Source organism: Neovison vison, chromosome 5 (assembly GCF_020171115.1).
Source record: "Neovison vison isolate M4711 chromosome 5, ASM_NN_V1, whole genome shotgun sequence".
NCBI lineage: Eukaryota > Metazoa > Chordata > Mammalia > Carnivora > Mustelidae > Neogale > Neogale vison.
Genome location: NC_058095.1, coordinates 54445887 through 54461190, shown reverse-complemented (window position 1 = coordinate 54461190; position 15304 = coordinate 54445887). Strand labels below are relative to the sequence as shown.

Genomic DNA, 15304 nt, shown 5'->3' with positions numbered 1-15304 from the left:
CAGACTCTTGCACCTGCAAATGCTCCAAGACTTAGGGCAGTGGAGGGGACTGAGGAGGAAGCTTTGTTTTGACAGCCACTTAGTTTCCTTTGTGGAGTATTTGTAGAGCGATGTGTACAGAGTCTTGGTTCAGATGCTCAGATGGAAACTTCTTGTCGAGACTGTCATGTCCGTGCATAGTAGGTGGTGAACATGTCAGGGCCATCCTCCGGTCAGGAACCTGGGTGTGAGTGCAGCAGATTGGTGGTAGGAGTGGACCGTGGTCACGAAATGAGAGGGGCATGGATTGTGCTGGGGAGGAATCTTGAAGCTATCCTTGAGAGCTGATGGCAAGGGAGGTCTGTCAGCACAGAAGCCTGCTGTGCTTGGGTAGTGCCCTGGAGGCGAGGGGCAGGGCAGAGGACAGCAGTGAATCAGAATTGAATGAAACCTTTGGAGTTCAATGTTGTGACTTCCTGATCTTGGTGACAGGTTTCCACTTAGAGGTGTCCCAAAGGTTCTGCCAAGAACCGTTGCCCGTTGTCCCTTCTCTTTGTCTGCAGTTTTTCTGACTTTCTGAGGACCAGAATAGGCCAATAGTTCTTGTCGTGGGTGACCATTGTCTCTGTTGTTTGTTTTCCAGGAGATCTCTTTGCTGCCACCTTCCTCATTAAGAATGGGGCCCTTGTCAATGCTGCTACGTTGGGTGCCCAGGAGACACCGTTACACCTTGTGGCATCATGCAGTGCAAAGAAGCACTCGGCAGCTATGATGTCTGAGATGGCCCAGATCGCAGAGGCCCTTCTGCAGGCTGGCGCCAACCCCAACATGCAGGACAGCAAGGGCAGGTGAGCGCCGTGTCCACAGCGGTGTTCTGTGAGGCACACAATGGCACACAGCTACACAGCTAGCAGTCGGGCTCTCTGCTCAGGCTCCTTTGTTGGACCAGTGAGAGGCACGACTAACCCAGGGGCATTTGGGGAAATATTTCCGTGCTTGGAACTGAGGTCCATGGACTTGTAAGTAGTTTGTATCTTGTTCGGGGGCTCATTGGTCCAGCTCCTCCAAGGGCACTTTGTCCCAGCGTCCTCATCAGAGCTGGTGGGGTACCGTGAAGGGGTGGCGCACCCCGTCTGAAGGCAGTCTGTGGTATTTCCATGAGGTCTGGGCGTGGGGAAGTCCTCTGGGTTAGACCTGGTTCTCGCTGCGGGTAAGGACGCCAGCTCCTGTCAGCTTTCCGCAGCATGTCTGACAGCTGTTCTCCTGTTTCTTTGTCCTCTGCCCAGAAGTGCCTTGTGGAGGATCCCCTGTGGTTCTGAGTCTACGGAAGGGCTGCCTCCCACTGGGGCGGCCATGTGGGAGGACAGAAGGGACCTCTAGCAAGTGGGCCCCACTCTCTGTAGTCACGGCTCAGTATTTTATACCTTGGAAGAGCCTCTCATAGACGGAGGACGGAGCTCCGTGCAGTTGTCGGAGTGGGAGACAGCTGTGTGTGGAGGGACCCCGCAGCGAAGACAGATGGGTCTCTGGGACCCCAATGTTGTGTGATGGTTACTTTATTTCCCCAAGTGATTGCTTCCTTTTCCTCTTGACTCTGTTGACTCTGACTTCCTCCAGCTGAAGCACCCGCTGGCGGCGAGTGCCTCTGAGTTGGGTGCTGGCAGGGGGCGGCGGGGGCTTCAGGGCCCGTGAGGGCTGAATAAAGGCCGTGAAGGGCAGTCAGAAGCGCCTCCTTCAGTCCCTGCCTGTTGGCATGCGGTGTCTGAGCATAACCCAGAGTTACAGGAAGAAAAACATTCGCTTGCGGACTCACGGAGGGTAGGTGGCGAGAACACACCCTCACGTGTAGAGACTGCTGTTTCCAAACATGAGGAGCTACTCAGTGAGGGTCAGCCGTTCACTGGAGGGAACCTTACAGATCTCCCTTCTGTGGGTTCCTGTCCTCTTGGTCCCTGGCTAGATGGAGCCCTAGAAGCAACTCCATTTTCATTCTTGGAGACTCAGTCGTGCTTTTGGACAGCTGTTTTCCAGGGCACAGAGAGCCGCTGTTGCAGAAATGCGGGGTTCTCATGCGTTGTCCTGAGCCGTGCCTGTTCTGCGTTGACCCCGCTTCTCTCTCGTCCCCAGGACGCCCCTGCACGTGTGCATCACGGCCAGGAATGAGCATGTCTTCAGCCAGCTGCTGCAGTGCGAGCGGTACGTGCGGGGCACGGTGGGAGAGCAGCGGGGAGGGCGGGATGACGCGTGAAAAATCATTCTCGTACAGTGTCCTCCAGTGTTATGAAGTTTAGTAAGTAAGAGCCAGACGAATAGTGGTCGTTCCGAGTGTGCAGAAAGGGAAGGTGAGGCTGTGGCCGGTCGGGGTCTGCAGCGGACCATGTGAGCTGTTTGCATGGCTTCCTCACTTCAGGCTGGATCTGGAGCTGAAGGACCACGAGGGCAGCACTGCCCTGTGGCTCGCTGTGCAGTACGTCACCATGTCCCCCGACCACTCCGTGAACCCCTTTGAAGACCTCCCGGTGGTGAACGGGACCTCCTTTGACGAAAACAGCTTCGCGGCCCGACTCATCCAGCGCGGCAGCAACACCAACGCCCCGGACACGGTCACAGGTGACGCAGGGGTGCCCCTGCGCTGGGGCCCAGGAAGCACCACATCCGAGTTTGTACCAAATGGCATGGTCTTATGAGATTGTCTGCGCTTTTCACTGTAGTAACAGCCCGAGTTATTTTTTTTTGACATCAGGCTTCTAGCAGTTTAGTGGGACTCTGGTCTGTGAGGCAGAAACACTCCGTTTACTGGGTGTGGGGGGCATCTTTGCAGGGCTCCAAAGCTGCTCTTATGCGCTTAAAAACCGTATTCCTCAGGATTTTGGTTTTGCTGGGTTATAGCTGTGATGCTTAACGTTTTAGAAATTAAAACCAAGAAGTTTGTAGAAGTTGTATTCGCTTAAAAAATAACAAACCGTTTTATGTTTAAGATTGCTTTATTTATTTATTTTTTAATGAAGAATGATGTTTAAAACAAAATTAAGTGGGAGAGTGACTGGTTTCCTGGGTCTTCATCTGTAGTCAGTGTTTTGAGACAAGTTGTTTCGGTGAGAGCGTGGGAAGGAAACGCACCCTGACGTGCTGACGTAGCTGGAGGGGGGTGGCGTGCTCCCCCGGGTCTGCAGCGAGCAGAGTGACCGGGCAGTAGCTGAGAGTCCGTCGCAGCGTGGGGCCTGGAAGCATGCCCACCAGCTGCTCGTACTCTGTGATGCCGGACCCGCGACCTGTCTGCCTGCGAACGGCTCTGCTCCAGACGTGGTCCGGTCACATTGTGACTTGGTCATTTGGAAAGTGCTGGTTTGCGGAGTTAACGGCGTCTTCAAACGCGTTTGTATCTCAGAACGACGTGTCTAGTGTCGCCGCTGATCGCATCAGAGGAGACTGTTGTCTTCCAGTATCGATAAGCAGTCAGACGTGCAGTTTTCGATTAAAGTTTCCCAAATTCTGATACTCTCTTGAAAGATCCACATTTTATCATCTGGCACAAATACTGCCGGTTGTCATTAGAGAGAGAGGCTCGCGTTTGTGCTCCTTCTCAGGAGAGCGTCTGTTGGCTGCTCGGTTTGGGGAGCCACGGCCGTGAGTCCGGCTCCCTTGCCCGTGAGTCCAGCCTGCTTTGGGGCCCGCTGCACCACCGCTGTGGGTTTGCACGTGCTGCTGGCTTCCTCACGCAGACGCTTCTCCTCTTTCATGTGAGTATGTGTTTATCTTGTGCTTCTCTGCTCAGACTTTCACTGCTGAATGAATATCCTTTTGTTGGATTGTCCCCCTTACAAAGGAAATGTCACACGGTTCTGAAAGGACAGGGACTTGCTGAAATTTAAGAAATTTAGTAATTTCTACTGCTTTATCAAGAACCTGCCCCTTTCTTGGCTGGTGCGTGGTGGTCAAGAGCAGTGCAGGGACTGTGGGTTCGTGCTGGGGCCGCTGTCACTCGCGCTCAGACCTCCGCGTGACCTGCCGGCCATACCGGTGAGCATGGGCTCGAGTGAACATCCAGGGGTAGTGTTATGGGGACAGTTTTGACATAATGGGCCCCTGAAAGACTCAGGAACCCTCAGGAATCCAGCGACCACAGTTGCAAAGCCACTGTTGTAATGTGGATATTTCCTTGATCTGACTTAGTAAGTTGTGTGGATATTTTAGGAAGGGTCCCTTTGTGATCGGTGTTGCTATGTGTGAAGCGTGGGTGGGTGCCACTGATGAGGGGGGTGGGCCCAGAAAAGGGGTGTGCGAAAAGAAGTTAGTAATTTAAATACAGATCAAAGTAGATCACCCCTCGGGTGACATGAAAGCTGAAGGCAGGGCACTCCACACCAGGGGATCAGGAAAGTTTCTGGAAAGGAGATTGTTACTAAATTACTCTTAATTTATAAAGGTATATTGGTTATTAGCCATAATTTTATTGGTTTCTAATGTAATCGTATTATATGAGCATCACGTTGTATAAGAAATTGGTTCCTTGATGTTTAGGACTTGAACGTGGGATTGATTTTTAAGATTAATTTATTTGAGAAAGAGAGTGGGGAAGAGAGAAGGAGCAGGGGGAGCGGGGGGCAGAGGGAGAAGCAGGCTCCATCCCACGACCCCGGGATCGTGGCCTGAGCCGAAGGCAGACTCCTGACTGACTGAGCCCCCTGGGCACCCCGCAGATCTAGTTTTACGAAAGCTTAACACATGCTTGACAGGGGCCGCATTCTGTCCCTGCGGTGCGCACACCTGTGCTCACGTCCCTACACCATGCGTGCTGCTCTGCTGCGCACTCTCCCCGTCACCGGCCGGGGGGCTGCTCAGCTTGCCGGTGCGGGAGGAGGATTACAGTTCTGCACTGTGGGTGTGGATCTGTCCGTCGTCTCGCTGGCCGTCCGTTTTACTCCGTATACTTGGAGTTTCAGTGCAAGTTCAGGATGACTGTTTTTCCTTGTTCCGGTTGTCCTTATGCATGAAATGGCCTCAACGCCCTGTTTTTCAGCATAAGGCTGTGGCAGGTGGAGGTCGGTGTTGTTTGACAGGGAGGCCCGTGCTATGTCTTGTGTGCCCTAGCGTGACTGCAGAAGTGAGGACAGGACGGTAGTTAGGGCTCACTTAAATTACAGTGGCTCTCTGCTAGGGATGCGGTCACGGTCTTGGAGGGAAAAGGGGAAGGGGTGTGAAAACAAAGCATTTGTCCTTTCTTTCATTTTCTTTTTTAAGTGGTTAAAGTGCGATTACTGGTTTCTGGAGTAGAAATCAGTGATAAATCACTTAGGTTTCCGGTGCTCATCACTTCAAATGCCTCCTCAATGCCCATCCCCCATCTAGCCCCCCCCACCTCCTTTGGCAACCCTGTTGTCTTTCAGAGTCTCTTATGCTTTGTTTCCCTTCCTCCTTTTCTTTTCCCCTTTCCCCTGTGTTCATCTGTTTTTTCCCTTAAAGTCCAGTGAGTGAGAGCATGTTGTATTTGTCTTTCTGTGATGACTCATTTCACGCAGCACGGTACAGTCTAGGTCCTTCCACATCATTGCAAATGGCCACATTTCATCCTTTCTGATGGTTGAGTAGCACGCCGGTGTATGTGTCTGCATGTGCGTGTGTATATACATACCACGTCTTCTCTAGCCGTTCATCTGTCCATGGACTCTGGCTCTCCCCGGTTTGGTTCTTGTGGACGTTGCTGCTCTGAACACTGGGGTGCACGGGCCCCTTCGGATCCCTGTGTCTGTATCTTTGAGGTGAACATCCAGTAGTACGATGGCTGGGTCGTAGGGTAGCTGTTTTCAACTTTCTGGGGACCCTCCATGCCGCTTCCAGAACAGCCGCACCAGCTCGCGTTCCCTCCCGCGGCGCATGAGGCTCCCGTTTCTCCACACCTTCGCCGGCACCTGTCGCTTCTTGTGTTGCTGATTTTAGCCGCGGCCAGTTTCTTTACCTGTTTTAGTCCTGGTTGCAGTTTGCATTCTCAGATAGCATAGCTGCAGCGCATGGGATTTTGTGTTTATCTGAACTGGAAACAGATGTTAGTGGAAAGGGAAACGCTGCTTTGGGGCTAGAACTATTCTACGAAGGAAGGAAGAAAGGTGTTTTTTCCTCCCAAGATTTTTATTTAGGAAACAGTGCTAAAATCAGAACGTTTCTAAGCCACTTAAGGCCCTGGGGTAGGATGTAGAGGGCATTTTCTGGTGGAACTGAGCTCACATTGTGCTGCACGTGGTTGTTCTAGGTGCATGGGTTCTCAGACGACCATTGCCTTCCCTGCACCCTGGCAGCATCTTAGCCGTACTGGTTTCATAAGGCTGGGGTGCTGTTGGCATCCAGCTGCCATGTGTGCAGAACAGACCCCTCACAACAGAGTCCCCTGGCCAAAATGCCAGGAGCTCTGCTACTGAGAAACATGCTCTACACCGTCCTCAGCAGGAGCAGAACTTGCCTCTGGCCCTGGGCGGCGTCCAGTGGCAGACTCTGGGGGGATGAATGTCTCCGACTCCCAGACCAAGTCTTGGTTCCACCTAGACACGGTTCTGTCCAGCATCTGCATCCACACGCAGAGAAGGCCTGTGTGGGCGTGACGTGGGTGTGGGGTGTGGGCTTATCCGTCGTGAGAGGTGGGCGAGGAGGGGCTCGTCCTCGTGCAGGTGGAAGACGCTTGTGCTCCCTGTCTCCCAGGGAATTGCTTACTGCAGCGGGCGGCTGAAGCAGGGAATGAGGCAGCGGCTCTCTTCCTGGCGACCAGTGGCGCCCAGGCCAACCACAGGAACAAGTGGGTAAGTGTGATGGGTGGCCGGGGGGGGGGGGCAGTGTGGGTCCGTGCAGGTCCGTGCAAGAAAGGCAGTGGTGGATGTGGGGGGGAAATTAGCTCTTTCTCAGTTTTTGTCTGAATAATACATGCAGTTGGTTAGAAAACCAGGCTGAAACGGGTGTTTTGTCCCCAGATACGGGGTTTGAGAGTCTTATGCTTATTGATTCTGGTGGGGTCATGGGGGACACTGAGCATTCCCAGAGCCAGTGTGGAGGGGAGGTGGCTGGAGCAGAAGATGGTCCCACAGAGGAGGACACTGTTGTGAGGCCCTCTACACTGCGACACCATGCGATGGGGAAGGGCGCAGGGAGGATGGCCGAGTCCTATGACACAGGGACACCGGATGCTCCTTGAGGCTCTCCTCACCGCAAAACCATTCGGTTGGGAAGGGCGTGGGGGCGGGGGCTGAGTCTGGTGACACAGGGACACAGGATGCTCCGTGAGGCCCTCCTCACTGTGACACCGTTTGATGGGGAAGGGCGTGGGGGCAGGGGCTGAGTCTGGTGACACAGGGACACAGGACAGCCTGTGAGGCCCTCCTCACTGCAACACCAGTGAGTGGGGAGGGCGCGGGGGTGGGGGCCGAGTTTGGTGACACAGGGACACAGCAGTGGCAGGTGCACATACAGTGCTGGAGACTGGAAAACTGAGGCGGCAACAGGAACACGTTAGTTAGAAATACGGAGGTTGCAGAAAACCAGCCAAGAGGTCAAAGTGGAAATTTCTTTCCAGGGAAAAGGAAGTGGGATGTTGCTTTGTCTCACAAGGAGCCTTGTCGGGTCTTGACTCTAGACCGATGAGGTGTAGTCTCCGTGAGAGTAAGGGGCAGGCTGGCGTGTTTGATTTGAGTCCGTCTGTTTGAGTGGCAGGATGCTGTGTGTATACGTCTGGGTGCCTGTCCTTCTGTGACTGTTCTGTCCTTGGAAGGACGTAGGACCCTGGCACCGGAGTTTCCTTGGGGAGGGAGCTGGATGGTGGGGACAGGGCCAGGAGGAAACTTGACGCCATGTGTTCTTGTGCCTCTTGAGTAGTGAGGTGAATGTGTGGGATGGCAGTTTAAAGTGTTTTTAATGTCAGAAAGGAGGGGAAGGAGGACTTGATTCAAGCTCAAGACGGGGTTGATGGGAGCTGGGCAGAGAGCCCAGTGGGGGTGGGGCAGAAGGGGCACGGTGGCCCCTCGGTAGTCCTGTCCCCACGGGGCTGCAGTTGAGGCTCTACCCGCCTCCCTGGGGCTGGCTTCCACGGCACGTCGGGCTTGTGTAGTCATAACCGTGTGAAGGGCGGTTAGGAACGCTGTCGGACACCTACGAGAGGACGAGCCAGGGCATTTGGAGGGCACTTGGCCGGCATTAAAGAAACAGAGGCTGATGGCACAGGGAAGGGAGGGACAGACCCACAGGTGTGGGGCGCGTCATTGTCAGCCGGTGACAGGATGAGCCGAGGACGGTGACTGTCCCCGGAGACCCGGGTTTCGGTACACAGGCCATCGTCAGCGCTCCGGGACGAGCGCTCCCCTCCTGAGCGCGCTCTGAGGTGCGCCATTTTCTTCCATTCAGGGAGAAACCCCGTTGCACACAGCCTGCCGCCGCGGCCTGGCCGGCCTCACTGCAGAGCTGCTGCAGCAGGGTGCCAACCCGAACCTGCAGACGCAGGAAGCCCCGCCACCACCGAGGGAGGCTGCGTCCGCCAGCAGCCCTGCGGACAGCGTCTACCTGCAGACCCCACTGCACATGGCCATCGCCTATAATCACCCCGACGTGGTGTCTGTCATCCTGGAGCAGAAAGGTGGGCGGTGGGGCCTGCCCTGCGCCTTCGAGCGGCAGCTCTGAGTTGTGAGTTGCAGAGTCGATGCTGCTTCCACTGGGCAGTCTTCTCGCCCAGATCCTTCCAGGTCAAGCGAGACGAGCGTGTCCTCTGGCTCCTGACTGCTGTTGCCCCGCGTACAACTTTTAGGACAGGGCCTGCCCATTCCACGCCACCTGTCAGGTTATGGCTTTAGAACTGGTGACTGCCTCTCATGTGGATGTTTTCCCAACGCCTTGTGTCGGCGTAAGCAGCGTCTGAGGACCCTGCGGCCCCAAGTCCTGCTCAAGTCAGCTGTCCTGCTCAGCCTCCCTGACAGGAACACCGTGGGAGGAGCGGGAAGGAGGGCCAGGGGCAGCCCCTGCCGTGGGGAGGCCCACTTCCCCAGAAAGGCATGCTCAGGCGCTCCCGTTTCCTGGCCTGGCTCTTGTCTTCCTCTTGCCCTGTCCCTGTGACAGCGTGCCTCTGCCGTGTGCCTCTGGAAGGGAGCGAGGCTGTAGGTAGAGGCACTTTCTGGGGTCCTCAAGGGAGTGTTGCGGTGGTGGGAATTCATGCCAGGCCATGGCTTTGACCCTTTCTTCGGCAGTCAGGTATCATTTGTGTTTGCATAGTGGGTTTGTTTTCCTTCTGTGAAGATTCACTATTTTAAGCATTAAAAACTTACTTTTTCCCTAAGCTCTGCTCCAAAATACCAGGCTCCCGGGCTTCCACCCCCCACAAGAAGATTGGTGAACTCTCTGTGTAGAGGTGATTCTGTTCTAGCTGGTCAGTTAGTTGGAAACTAAATAGCTCTTACACTCTTGAATGTGGTCCATGGATGGTGAAATCAAGTGTGTGTTTCCTTTAAAAATTTTAGCTAATGCTCTTCATGCCACCAACAACTTGCAAATCATTCCGGACTTCAGCCTTAAGGACTCCCGAGACCAGACGGTGCTGGGCCTGGCATTGTGGACGGGTAAGGGATGCCGGGAGCTGCCGGCGTCCAGATGGACCTGCGTCACAAGGGTTGAGGGCGGGGAGGTGGGCGGGGAGGGGCTGCACGCATCATGGGGTTTGGGTTAAGCCTGTAAAACCCCGTGGAAGCCCTCGGCTTTGAGACGTCGAGGGGGCGTGGGTGTGTTGCGGTGAGATGTTGGGCGTGTGGGGCAGTCAGGGCATGTTTGCGTCCCAGGCATGCACACGATCGCGGCACAGCTTTTGGGCTCTGGGGCCGGCATCAACGACGCCATGGCGGACGGGCAGACCTTGCTGCACATGGCCATGCAGCGGCAGGACAGCAGGAGTGCGCTCTTCCTCCTGGAGCACCAGGCGGACATAAACGTCAGGTGGGCGGCGCCGCGCTCTCCCCGCAGGACCCGCTCCCGGCGCACTGGGCCCGGGGGTGGCAGAGGGGAACTCTCCAGGACCAGGCCACGATACCGCACAGAGCTCGCTGAAAGGACAGTCCAGAAGCTGTTGTTTAGAGAGCGATCTCATGCTCAACGAAGAATATTCCAGCCAGTGAGCTGTCCGAAGGGCTTGGGGGAGAAATGCGGAGTTTGGTTTCTAGTGTTCCCGTATTTCCAGAGGAGTTTATCTGTATCTCTAGTGTCAAGTGACCTGGAATGGCTAAGGGGAGGGAGCGGTCAGTCAAGTGCATGGCAGCAGGTTACTGAGCTGCTGCGGGAAGCAGCGGTACGGCCGAATGCACACCAGTACACACGGGCGCTGCGTTACCTTCTGGGGGCACTGGGGTGGCTCGGCTGTATTTTTAAAAAGGCAGAAGGGATAGAGGCTGCTGACAGGTTAAAGTGCTCTGAGGGAGTGCTGGTTAGCGTGAGCGATGTGCCTTCCGGCCTCTGGAATGCGCTGGGGCACACGTTATCCTTGGGCTCCGGCTACAAATGTTGGCTTTGGTTGGGTGTCCTCGCAGAACTCAGGACGGGGAGACAGCCCTTCAGCTGGCCATCAGAAACCAGCTTCCGCTCGTGGTGGATGCCATCTGCACCCGGGGCGCGGACATGTCCGTGCTGGATGAGAAGGGGAACCCCCCGCTGTGGCTCGCCTTGGCAAACGGTCTGGAGGACATCGCATCCACCCTGGTGAGACAGGCTCGGCTCCGGCCTCCGTTTCTGCGTGAGGGCCTTTGTGTCTGAGACTGAGTTGCTGTCTGCCTAGCGGTCGCGAGGAACAAGAGAGCCAGTCGGGTCGAGGATGAGCAGTGGAAAAGCCTCTTCAGGAACTTGCAGTTCAACGTGATCTTTCCAGCACTTTCACTTAGGCTGTCTTTACCAGGACTGCCAAGACACCAGAGAGCTGGGGTGCCTCCTCAGGAGGCCTTGGGTGTGGGCTGCTTTCACGGATACCATAGTGACAAGTCCCCAGAGCTCTGGTTTATCTCCCTTACTCAGAAGACAGGCCTCAGGAAGTGCTCACCGAGCTATCTGATGTGCCTGGTCTCTGCCAGGGGTGCACTGTGCAGCTGGGGCCTCACGTAGCTGGTGGCGACATTCCCTGTGAGTTTCAGGCGTGTCGCTGAGGCCACAGGAGTGCGTCTGTTTTCTGTCCCTTCTGGGACAGGGCTCCCAAGGGTGATGATAACGTTGTCTTTCTGTCTTTCTTGTGTTTCCCAAATCCATCCCACAGGACCTGGCGCAAAGCATATTTTAATCAGTGTTCTACAGATTAGTATCATTAGCAGTAGATTGTCAGCTGTATCTTGCCTGAAAACAGTGAATCTGATGGTGTACCTAGAGCTCAGAGCGGGTAATAGAGTGACTTTGCTGGGCAGTGTTTGTGAGTCACCTGTGTTTTCTGCAGGTCAGACACGGCTGCGATGCCACGTGCTGGGGCCCGGGGCCTGGGGGCTGCCTGCAGACACTCCTGCACAGGGCCATCGATGAGAACAACGAGTCTACTGCCTGCTTCCTTATTCGCAGGTCAGAGAACCCCCAGTGTCTCCTCGTGTCCTCTTCCTCAGCTGTGGTCTTGGCATGCCTTGGTGGGTTTTACGACCCCGTGAAGGCTGTCGGAGGGCCCCTGCTCTGTGAAGTCAGCCAGTGAAGGCACTTGACCTGCTTCTGAGGAGAAGGGCTTGTGTGCCCACATCGCAGTCTCGAAGCTGAGCCAGCTTCCTGCTCTGGGGGCCCTAGAGGCTCCCGTAGTCCCGTCAGGCCAGTTCACACAGTGCAGGCAGGAGGCTGGGGCGGAGGAAACCAGATGGCCCCTGTGGGGACCCCCCCGCCGGGCCCCCGCCCGCTGAAGGTGCATGAGCCCTAGCAGGTCCACGGCACACTCAGGGTGCAGCGTGCATGGTGGGGACCTTTAGAGCAGTGGTTCTCAAGATGACCGCACACACATCCCTGGGGGGCCTTTGAAGAGTTCTGATGCCCAGGCTGCCCCCAAGACCAAAGGAAAATCAGTGGGGTCAGACCTGGACGTCGGGTTGTGACTGAGACAGCTGTCCTGGCCACGGCAGCAGCGTGTTGGGCGGGTGAGGCTGCTGCTGTGCACTTGCTGACGAGCCTCCGGCTGGGTTGGGAGCCTGGCTCTTGGAGCCCGCCTCTCATGTCCCCCTCGCTTTCAGCGGCTGCGATGTGAACAGTCCCAGGCAGCCCGGTCCTAACGGAGAAGGGGAGGAGGAGGCCAGAGACGGGCAGACCCCCTTGCATCTGGCAGCCTCCTGGGGGCTGGAGGAGACAGTACAGTGTCTTCTGGAATTTGGTGCCAGTGTAAACACACAGGTATGGAGAATTTCTCTTTCCAGGAGAGGGATGCTGACGGCAGAATTAGGGAGTAATCTCTTACCTGCCTTGCAGGTAAGAGGGCCTTGCAGACTCTTGGTCCTGGGCCTCAGTGTGGCCGTGAGTGGGGCTAAGGGACAGGTGGATGGAGTGACTTCCCCTGGGTCACACAGTCTGCCCTGTAAATTGTAAGACTTTCAGGTAAAGATTCTCCCACTCTGTGCCTTTGTCCTTCCTACAGCTTGAGGAGTGTTCCTTCGGTCAGCTTCTCTTGGCCTCTCACCTCTGTTGGTTGTCCGTCTCTGTGGGGAGTTTGTCCGAGACTCAAGCTGAGCGCTGTGCTCAGCTGTCCCAGGAGCTCGGTGGAGCACCCAAGTCATGTTCCTTGGTGCTCGTCAGTGTCCTGGCCCGTGAGGACGTAGGCTGCCTGCCACCGAGTGGGCGGTGGTCTCAGGCAAGCCTGACTGCTGGTTCATCTTCCGAACCAAGCGTGTTTGTGTCCCTGGGTCACTGGAGTGTGAGGGAGATGCCCACGGCTTCTGGTTTTCTCTGGGCTTGGACTCTTGAAAAGCTGATTGCGGACGCAGGGGGGCAGTATCGGTTCTCAGACCCGATCTGATTTGATCCCCTTCCTGTTTCTCCCCGCGTTTCTCCTTGAGTCTGGACACTGAGCTTGTGCCTGTCCCTGCAGGACGCGGAAGGGAGAGCGCCTGTGCACGTGGCCATCAGCAACCAGCACAGCGTCATCATTCAGTTGCTGATCTCCCACCCCGATATCCACTTGAACGTCCGCGACAGACAGGGGCTGACCCCTTTCGCCTGCGCCATGACTTACAAGAATAACCGGGCGGCGGAGGCCATCCTCAAGCGGGAGTCCGGGGCTGCCGAGCAGGTGAGGGACCCACACCCAACACTGCGTCGTGCCCGAGCTCGGGGGACCCGTGATGCAGAGACTAACTGATGTCCCCAGCCGAACAGGTCTCTTGTCATGAAGACACCTGTGCTGAAAGTGCTCTCCTCTTTCCTGAAGTCCGGCCGTTCCGGCGGACTGTCGGTGCTGGCGGAGAGCGGAGTGCTTTGCTGGTGCCCCGCGCACAGGGAGGCTGAGGTGGCCAAGCCCCGGCTGGGGCGTCGTTCTGTGGTGTGCCCCGATGGTGTCCTCATGTGCCTCTGCTTGGTTTCCTGGTCGTGGTGATGAAGGTCTTCTGGAGCTGTGATCTGAATAGGAGGAGCGGCTGGTGTGGGGGCAGCTCTCCAGGGAGAGCGTCTCTGAGGAGCGGGGCTCCGTCCGGGTGGCAGGCTCAGGCCCCACCTTCTCTGTGCTGCTTCAGGGGCTGGCGAAGGGCCGGCCTCAGGGCGTCCAGGCGGGACTGAGGTCCCCGTCGGGGTTCACGAGTAGCTGCCGAGGGCAGTGACGTGGAGATGTGGCAGCTGAACAGAAGGAAGTCCTGGCGCGGCAGATGAGCCGTTTTGGAGCTTAGGTTGCCCTGGGCCGCTGGCTTTGCGTTGGTGTGCGAGCGGGCTGCGGGCGCTGCCGCAAGGTCGGGAGCGGGCAGCCCCTCGTGTTTCCTCACACACAAGGGAGTCGGGCACGGTGGACTGGAGTCCTTTGTAGAAACACCGCCTGGGACAGCAGCACATGCTGTGTGTGTGGCTGTGGGTGTGCGGGCGCTGCCCCCTCACTTCTCACCGAGCACTCGGGGACATGATGGCTTTCGTAGCCACAACTTCTCTGGCCGGTTGCACGGAGCTCCGGTCTGCAGCAGGCTGGCGGCTGCCTCCCCGCCGCGTGCTCTTACCCTGTAGCCTGATGGAGGAGGAACCTTGTGCAACTGCTCGGGGTCAGACTGCTGTTGCCACTGAGGTGGGGGTTCCTGGTGGTTGGTCTGAGCCAAGCAGGGGACCCCACAGCTAGTCTCTGCCTTCTCCTTTCTCCCCAAGTGCCCCCTTCCTTTCCCATCCACAGGTCGTCTCTCAGTTTTCCAGATCAGCTTCTGCTGCTGGAGGGTGCCAGGGCCTTGCACACACGGCCAAATGCACACGTGTTGTGGCGGGTGGGGGGCACGTGCAGTGTGGGCTATTGGGAAGGAGCCTCCCGGACCTGAGGGGTTGGCCACACCATCGCCTCTGGCTGGTGCTCAGGAGGCTCCCTCGTGAGGGAGGCCCACTAATGTTTTGGCTCCTTCTTGTTGCCTTAGGTGGATAACAAGGGCCGGAATTTTCTCCACGTGGCAGTTCAGAACTCTGATATCGAGAGCGTCCTGTTCCTGATCAGCGTGCAGGCAAATGTGAACTCGAGAGTCCAGGATGCATCCAAGCTGACCCCTTTGCACCTCGCCGTCCAAGCGGGCTCGGAGATCATCGTCCGCAACTTGGTACGTGCTGCGAGCAGTGTGTGGGACCTGCAGACCAGATCGTGCCGTGTGCAGGAGCTCTCATCACTGCTGTTCTGGCGGATTTTCTGAAGTGCTGGCATGAATTTGGGGAGCTAAGCCAGTGCCCTTGGGGGAGCTCTGTGTCTGTGGCAGTGCATCCTGAGAGCCCAGACGGCGCCATGCACAGGTGCTGGTGTGAGGCCTTGGGGGAAAGCAGGATCCGGGGCAGGCCCGGTCGCAAGGGCAGGGAGGCCTACGTCTGCACCAGCACCAAGTGTGTGCTCTCAGGGCTGCTGGCACACGCTTACGTGCTCTCATCAGTATGTCCCATTGTGGTATTTTCCGGGGTACGTCACAGTGGTTCAGTATTTGTGTGGAGCGCAGAGTGACCGCCATGGCACATCTAGTTAACATCTGTCACACATGGGTACACACGCTTTCTTCCGATGAGAACTTTTAAGATTTACTCTTCGCAATTTCAGGTGCGCGGTGTGGTTTTACCTGTGGTTCCCGTGCTGTGCATTACTGCATCAGGACTTACATGTTTTATTTATTTTTCTTTTTAAGATTTATTTATTTATTTGAAAGAGAAAGCAAGCACG

At 56.4% G+C, this 15304-nt stretch overlaps 1 protein-coding gene across 2 annotated transcripts in view; it reads left to right on the top strand.

Moving 5' to 3' along the window:
- Nucleotides 1-15304, top strand: part of ANKFY1 (ankyrin repeat and FYVE domain containing 1) — a 74622-nt gene that overhangs the window by 47663 nt on the left and 11655 nt on the right. For both annotated transcript variants that reach the window (XM_044248827.1, XM_044248825.1), the window contains exons 8-19: nucleotides 623-827; nucleotides 2107-2175; nucleotides 2390-2589; nucleotides 6670-6767; nucleotides 8359-8587; nucleotides 9462-9560; nucleotides 9777-9930; nucleotides 10518-10686; nucleotides 11405-11523; nucleotides 12171-12327; nucleotides 13019-13219; nucleotides 14526-14702. In XM_044248827.1, the coding sequence (XP_044104762.1) occupies nucleotides 623-827; nucleotides 2107-2175; nucleotides 2390-2589; nucleotides 6670-6767; nucleotides 8359-8587; nucleotides 9462-9560; nucleotides 9777-9930; nucleotides 10518-10686; nucleotides 11405-11523; nucleotides 12171-12327; nucleotides 13019-13219; nucleotides 14526-14702 (1877 nt within the window). The remainder of the gene's footprint in view (nucleotides 1-622; nucleotides 828-2106; nucleotides 2176-2389; nucleotides 2590-6669; nucleotides 6768-8358; nucleotides 8588-9461; nucleotides 9561-9776; nucleotides 9931-10517; nucleotides 10687-11404; nucleotides 11524-12170; nucleotides 12328-13018; nucleotides 13220-14525; nucleotides 14703-15304) is intronic.